Source organism: Dendronephthya gigantea, unplaced genomic scaffold (genome assembly GCF_004324835.1).
Source record: "Dendronephthya gigantea isolate DGI-Jeju-01 unplaced genomic scaffold, DenGig_1.0 000041F, whole genome shotgun sequence".
NCBI lineage: Eukaryota > Metazoa > Cnidaria > Anthozoa > Malacalcyonacea > Nephtheidae > Dendronephthya > Dendronephthya gigantea.
Window position 1 is genome coordinate 398621 of NW_021163051.1, and position 7509 is coordinate 406129.

The 7509-nt window shown below is 35.6% G+C and overlaps 1 protein-coding gene across 1 annotated transcript; it reads left to right on the forward strand.

Annotated features, from left to right (window-relative positions):
- Positions 1–759: 759 nt before the first annotated feature.
- On the forward strand, positions 760–1894 carry LOC114526753. The gene is made up of 3 exons (XM_028548280.1): positions 760–801; positions 910–1025; positions 1087–1894. Exons 1-3 carry the CDS (start codon positions 760–762, stop codon positions 1892–1894), a joined length of 966 nt encoding a protein of 321 aa, XP_028404081.1.
- Positions 1895–7509: the final 5615 nt, after the last annotated feature.

Below are 7509 nucleotides of genomic sequence, written 5' to 3' on the forward strand. Positions count from 1 at the left end.
ATTGATAATCCACTCAAGAACAAGAGTGAAGAACTCCCGTTTAGGATCACCTTGATCGACAGCTCCTTCAAGTCTACCAATATCATCACAGAATTTTACAGATACTTTGTTTTGGGGAGAAAAGGACTTTCTAGTCAGGGCCCTGAAAGTACCCTCCCAAATGTGATTGCGACTAATATTAAACTTCGATATGCTTTCTTGGTTAATAACCAGAGCTAACTGCTGCAAAATTTGGTAGAGTTTCTTGCTTTTTCTGAGTATTTGGCTCTTCAACCTTTTGCTCTTCGATCTCAGATTCACTGCTAATACATGCATAATCTGTGCTCTCATCTGTTACCCAAGCTGCATAAATAGAATCAGTTGATGTGCTTGCTTCCTCACTAGTTGCTTTCCCTTTCTTATTGTGACTACAAAATTATGAAAACAAAGTAAAAATCTTTCAATGACAGAATGCAAAAAATGCAGCTGTACATGAACCAGGCTGTTATATACCTTCTTTTAAAACTGTTGGTAAATTGACCTTTAGCTCTGTCAGATTAAACATGAAGGTGAAACTTGAAAGTAACTGCATGCTTGACCAGTATATTTTATGACTTGGACAACCATTGAACTATATATTGGCAGCAATTTTCTTAAGGTTGCCCCTCTCTAATAGGGACCTTAAGCAAACACGACTTTTTGGACGACGACGACGACCAGAAGTAAATTTGCATAACTAAGACTATGTTGCGCATGCTCGAAAAATGTTGACGTCCTGCAATGCCTCGTCGACGACGGCAAATCGAGTGTTTTGACGTTCAGGTGAAAACGTGAGTATTATGTCCGATTTTTAGGTTGGTTGTATCTGCCTTACGCAGATAATTTTTGTTCTACATTTCATTTATATATGATAAACAATTCCTATTTCAGATTTTTGTCAAAATTATGAACAATACTGTCAACGTCCCCTCGAACGACCCTACAATTGTATCCACGGCGACAGTGGCTGCAGAAAAACAAGTTGAACGTCGCTCAAAGAATACAACGTAAGTATGAATAGTGTCCCAAAAACATGAATACAAATTTTGTTTACTTGTCTTTTTTCAGAAGTAAACCTTTCCAGTGGACAGAAGACCACGATATACTTCTATGCCGTGAAATACTTGTTTGCGAGCCATTTTATTTAAAGCCGAGAAGCCAGGAAAGAGGAAAAACATGGGACAAAATTGCACAAAATCTAAACATGCTTCACCATCCAAAGTTTAGGGTAACTTCTAGGTCTGTTCGTGATCGGTGTAGTCTTTTAACAGCAAAACGTGCACAAAAGTTAAACGATGAAGAAAAGACATCCGGTATTGATGTAGAAGAAACTGAATTAGATAACTTACTGGAAGAAATACTGGAAAAGGAAACGTTGGGCAAAGAACAAATTGAGCTAGATGCTGAAAATAACAAAGCCAAAGCTGAGAAGGAGAAACGTACTGCGGAAAGTATCCGTGAAGATGCAATGAAACGAATGACAACAAAAAAGCGTAAGAGCAAAAGTGAAAGTGATGATGTGGGTGATGATAAGGAAGAAAATGACGAGATTCCATCTAGGAAAAAGAAAAGGGTGCGAATAAGTACAAGTGATGCAATTAGCTACCTACAAGTTAAAGCAGAAAAGGAATACTCTTTAAGATTGGAGGAGATAAATCTTAGAAAAAAAGAGTTGGAAACAGCAGCTGAGAGAGAGAAAGCTAAAGCAGAACATCAAGAAAACCAATCACAACAACAAGATGCAATTCTTGCTATGATGCAGCAAATGCAACAACAACAACAGAATCAGCAAAATCTGCAAGCTATGCTCATGACACAACAACAACAGCAGAACCAAATGCTGATGGCATTAATGGAGAGAAATGGTTCAAAGTAACATTGACAATGTGCTAACTTTTTAGTTTAATAACCTGTTACACTTTACACAATTTACTAATGTTTACAGCTAAAGTTAACCTATGTTACAGTTATTAATTAACAGCAAACTGTTTGTACTGTGGATAATTGAAAGAACTGCAGACAATAATTATAAGTTGTAATTGATTTTTTACAATACCATTTTACTCTTTAACATGCTATGCAAAATACTCTTCTAATGTAGGTGGATTTAAATTAAAAAAGGTTGAAGTTTGATTGCCAGAGACATGTCAGTGCATTTCTCAAATGATGCAATGAAACTGACAAGGGGTGTTTCTTGAGTCTGTATAGGATATAATGGGTTAAGATACAATAATTTGTTCCCCCATTATTCTGGAACAGTTGTACATCAGAAAAACCTCAGAAATTCTAGGAAAGTTCCCAACTAAATCCTGAAATACCTACAGTATAACACTGCATGATCATGTATGAAATTTTGCAATTTTAACCAGTAATATTTAGTAGTTATCTTTGATACTTACCTACTGGACCATATAGATTTCCAATAATACCATTAGGTAAAGCCAAAGATTGGAACTTAATCGCATGTACTCTTTTGTGGCCGTTGTATACTCCCCTTTGGTTCTTAATTGGTCGACATATTCTTACCAACGTGCCATCAATAAATCCAAAACATTCATTAAGTGGTGCCCCTTTAGCTGAAATGGCATTAGCATACTCTTGCAGTTTCTGTGGGTTCATGATAACATCATTCCAAGCAGTGATTCGATGAGCGTATATAAAATCAATCACAGTATTGGTTATCATGCTTATCACAGGAACAGGTCTACCAAAGCGTGAAATCATATCACCATACCGGCACGGGTACGAAAGCCTTCTGAGCAACATGCAAAGCCCTGTCAAACCATCACATATTGAACGTTGCTCACATACAAAACGTTCTGGGATTTGAAGGTGAGCTGCAAGGACTGGAATATCTTCTTTGCGAAACCGAAACTCTGCCAGACATTCATCTTCATCCATTTCGTTAAGGTTGAAATCTGGGTAAAACTCGTATGGAAAATCTGGATTTTTCGATTCGTATAAAGACAAAAAGAACAATAATTCTTCATCATCAATTATACCTTCATCGTGGCTAATCAAAAATAAATTCCGTAATTCTTTAAAAGATGACATCGATTTTTTTGTATATTAAAACTGGGAAATTCTTGACGTTGTCGTGTTGTTCTTGCTTAAGCTTAAAATTTCGCGCTGAAAACGGGGTTCTAGTTCCAGTCCTTTTCAACTTTTCACATTAAGACTCGTCGTCGTCGTCCACAAAAATCATATTTGCTTAAGGTCCCTAATATTTTTCAGAGCCCCCATAAATTGAAAATCCTAGGTTTGTGACTGATGGCTTGCTTACAGAGAAGTAGTTACTTTCAATTGTGTTGCTGGTAAATCCCTTCTATATGCCTGGCTGGCCTATAGCCCTACATATACTAGGTCTCAATAAGCTTCATTTAGTTCATTAGGCAATTACAGCCTCTATAGGCACTATGGGCATATAACGTTTGGCTAATTGTTGGCAGGGTGTAGACTTTTTTTGCATGAGAAAAGGGTGTGGTTGAGTTAGACCACCATTTGAACAGACAGGGGCCTATCAATGTCTATCAAATTTCTTACATCCATAAAACCAAATGCATACAAAAATGGATTTTAAAATATATAGGAGTAGCTATAACATGGTGGTACTGTGTGAGAATTTTTGGGACAGGCTTTCTATACACACATTTTACCTGACATTACACTGATTTTTTTTCAATATTTGCCTGAGAAAATTGTGGCTTTGCAACATTGTGGGTTACCACATACCCATGGTAGATATCCCCCCGTCTATAGGTAATGTATAGATATGTCATATAAATGGCTGAATGTGCACAGGGTTTCAAAGAAAATCTGCAAAATGTTAAATATTAATCTTCGGTTAGAATTTGAATACCTTTGGTCAGTACTCTGCTAATTAATGCCAAAAAAAGCATAAAAACACCCAAGGGTGCATACACATGATCAAATCAAATTTAATGCATGTAATTTTTTTACTACAAGGTGTATCAAAAAGCCTGCAAATACCATAATTTTGTATGCAAAAGATCATACATTAGCATTTTAAAGGCTGTGCAACTAATTACTTTCCTGGCATTTGTTCACTTTATGTGCATTATTTTGGTAGTAATAATGTACATGGGAACTATTTTGAAATTCCAAAAGTGTAATTAGTTGCAGCATAAGAATTATGGCGTTTGCAGGTTTTTTATTCACCCTGTAAAATTTTACACATAATGCACTGTAAAAGTGTTTGAGTTCAATATTAATTATAGGGAATTGAAAAGTTTTCCTTTTTTGGGACACCCATATATAGACCTCTATAGGAAATTAGAACATTGCCTATATAGGTCCCCATATAAAACATTTTTTTGTAAGGAGTTTGAAATAAACTCCCCCACATAATTCATACCAATTTACAGTACTACCAAAATGTATTTAACAGCACATAACTAACCTTCTAAGCAACTCTTCGTTTGAATCTTTAAAATGAACTGCCTATATAATACATAAAAGTCGTCAATCTAAGGAATTCAACCCATTCCAATACAGGATGATTTCCACAAGATGGCTTATCTGATGGCTTATTTTGTCCGCGTAAAGAGGACAATAGAATTGTTTATCGTCATCTTTTATTACGTCCTTATTAAAGCGATGATGTTTTTGTACTGCTTTTGTCAGCAACTCGTCGTATGTAATAGTGGATACCACTGTTAGAGGTAGCGCTGCATTACTGCCTCTCTTAGCCCGTAGACATCCCTCCTTGGCTACCATTATTCCAATTTGAATTTTGCACTGTGTTTGAGTTGATTCTTTGCACCTGCCATCTAACTTTAACTTTTTGCTATTCTTTTTAGTGAAATGCTTTGTTCGATCTTCTTCCTTAAGCGCTCGAAATTGAGTAAAGGACATCCGCCCACTTGAGGTCGCTTGTGCTCCTTGTGTGGGTAGCTCGCTGTTTGCATTTTGCACATGGGTACTTATTGCTACTTCATCCACTTTACTTCCACAGTTATGACAATATTTTGCGTTGGACACGCATGATTTGCCACAGTGCTTACAAAACATATCAAAATATTATAAAACCGCCTATGAACTGCCCTATGCACAATATAACATGTGTAATCGTGTAAAACACGAGGCAGAGCGCATGCACAAGACAATAAAATTCGTATGGTTAGAAAAAAACGAACTACGGAAGTACGGAGTAAACAATGGGGATTGGAGTTATGAGATTAACATGAACATAATTCACAACAATTTGGTTGATGGGAGAGTTTAACTGATGCAATCTGATTTTTTTTCTCTTAAGCAATCCATCATATTTGAACATATTTCGCACAGAAATATTTTTTAAGAGGCAACGTCCCTTGTTTGTTCTTACATACAGTGGCGGCACCAGGTTAAAATGAGTGTGGGGCAATTCGGGGTCAAAGAAGTGTTTCGGAGGGAAAGACTAGAAAAGTATTCAAAACAGTATTACACTACTTACATAACATGAAAATATCCGAGGGCAAACTGGGGGGGGGGGGCAGACAACACACACCCCTAGCGCTGAAACTGCTTACATAAATATTGTAATACTCTGATCCTTCGCTCTACTCTATACTCTACATTCGCACTCGTTACTCCGTATTCCGCATATTATACAAAATTCCGACGGCATCACAAAAAACTCCGAAGGCATCATATAAAATTTCGAAGGCATGGTATAAAATTCTGAAGGTATCATATAAAATTCTGAAGGCATGGTATAAATTCCGAAGGCTCTTACATAAAATTCTGAAGGCATCATATAAAATTCCGAAGGCATGGTATAAAATTCCGAAGGCTCTTACATAAAATTCTGCAGGTATGATATAAAATTCTGAAGGTATCATATAGAATTCTGAAGGCATCGTATAAAATTCCGAAGGTCTTTACATAAAATTCTGAAGGCATTATATAAAATTCTGAAGGCATTATATAAAATTCTGAAGACATTATATAAAATTCTGAAGGCATATTTTTATATTTATGGCATGTCCCCTATGGGCCACCGTACAATACACCAGAATATAATTTCTTGTTCCTTACTCCAGAGACTGCTACATCTCCTGATATGTTAGATGTATTTTCAAAGATGAACTCAAATGGAACTATAACTTACATTGTTATTGATGAATATCACTGTATTGACATGTGGGTTTTGATTGAGGTAACATACTGTCTACACTTTTTGCCATGTTTTTGTGTAAATCATAACAAACTCAAGTTCAAAGTATCTATTCAACAATTATTGCTGCAGAAAAGAGATTATTGCTGCAGAGAAATTTCAGATTTTGAGGCATGCACAAAAATTTTGGGGGTTGCAAATTTGGTTGTTGTGAGGTTGCCAAATATTTCTTATGCAAAATATATGATGCAAGATCTGTTAATCACCAAATGCGAGGTAGATTGTTTTAGTAGAGCAATATTTTACAACAATTATCACTATAGTGATTTTACTGATATGATCCATTAAATCACAAAAGACTCTTCATTTGACAATTGTAGCATCAATAATTAGTGCAAATAAGGCTTATTTTGTTAACAGTGCAATGTTCAATCTGGAAAATTTCTCAGTTAAGTAAACCCATTGAAAATATGGGATTATGAACCTGCACTCAAGATAAGAGCTTATCAGCTCATTGAGCTCAATGCACTAAATTTTTTAAAAATACTATGTTGCAATAAAAATTTTGAAAGTATTAGGTTATTAAACAGAACCAATTGGAAACCTGATTTTGAAGGGATATTACAATGATTTACAGCATATATAGACTTTGCTCACTTGGCAACAAGATGTATATAATCATGTATTTACACCCAGTTACAATGCAGTAATCCTAAATAAATGTAAAATAAACTAGAATCACTGTCTTCATTGTCAGTTCTATTTGTTCCTTCGCTGATGATTCCATACAACAAGAACTTCTTGCGTTCAAAGTTCTCAGCAACTTTTTTCTTTCCAGCTTTTCATATGCATCAATGTTAGATGCAGATATACATAATTTCTTGGGATCTCCAAATTTCTCAACCTTGTTTCTACTCTTATCGAGTGTTAGAAACTTAATTTTCTTGTGTTGATTCTGCCATATCTTTAAAATTAGCCCATTTGCTATTCGACAAAATTTGCAATATTTCGACACACAATTTGGCAGTCCCTTATTTTTTTTTACTCGACTTCCCAAGATGCAACATTAGACTTTTCCTAGTCTCTGATTGATAAATATCGCAATCTATAAATATCAGTACTGATCTATAAATGTCCAACTAGGAAACTGTGGAGGAGTCAGAAATTGTACGACCATTGAAGACTTATGTCTCTGGTAAGCAACTACAGCAACCTATTAAGCTGCAAGAATCTCCCCATTACAATTAAAGTGGATAAAATCAAGATGTTTAAAATCAGTTAGGTGCTTGCAACTTTACTAAATAATTTTATAATATTTTAAAATAGCAGGATTTTTACTTGAAACCGTTTTTGTGGGTAGCCTGCGCATGCGC

Excerpts from the sequence above, each read along its gene's own strand:
- LOC114526753 (XM_028548280.1), top strand. The coding sequence starts at position 760 with ATGCCTCGTCGACGACGGCAAATCGAGTGTTTTGACGTTCAG. Across the intron at positions 802-909 it reads TCGAGTGTTTTGACGTTCAG|ATTTTTGTCAAAATTATGAA; the intron begins GTGAAAACGTGA and ends TTCCTATTTCAG. Across the intron at positions 1,026-1,086 it reads CGTCGCTCAAAGAATACAAC|AAGTAAACCTTTCCAGTGGA; the intron begins GTAAGTATGAAT and ends GTCTTTTTTCAG.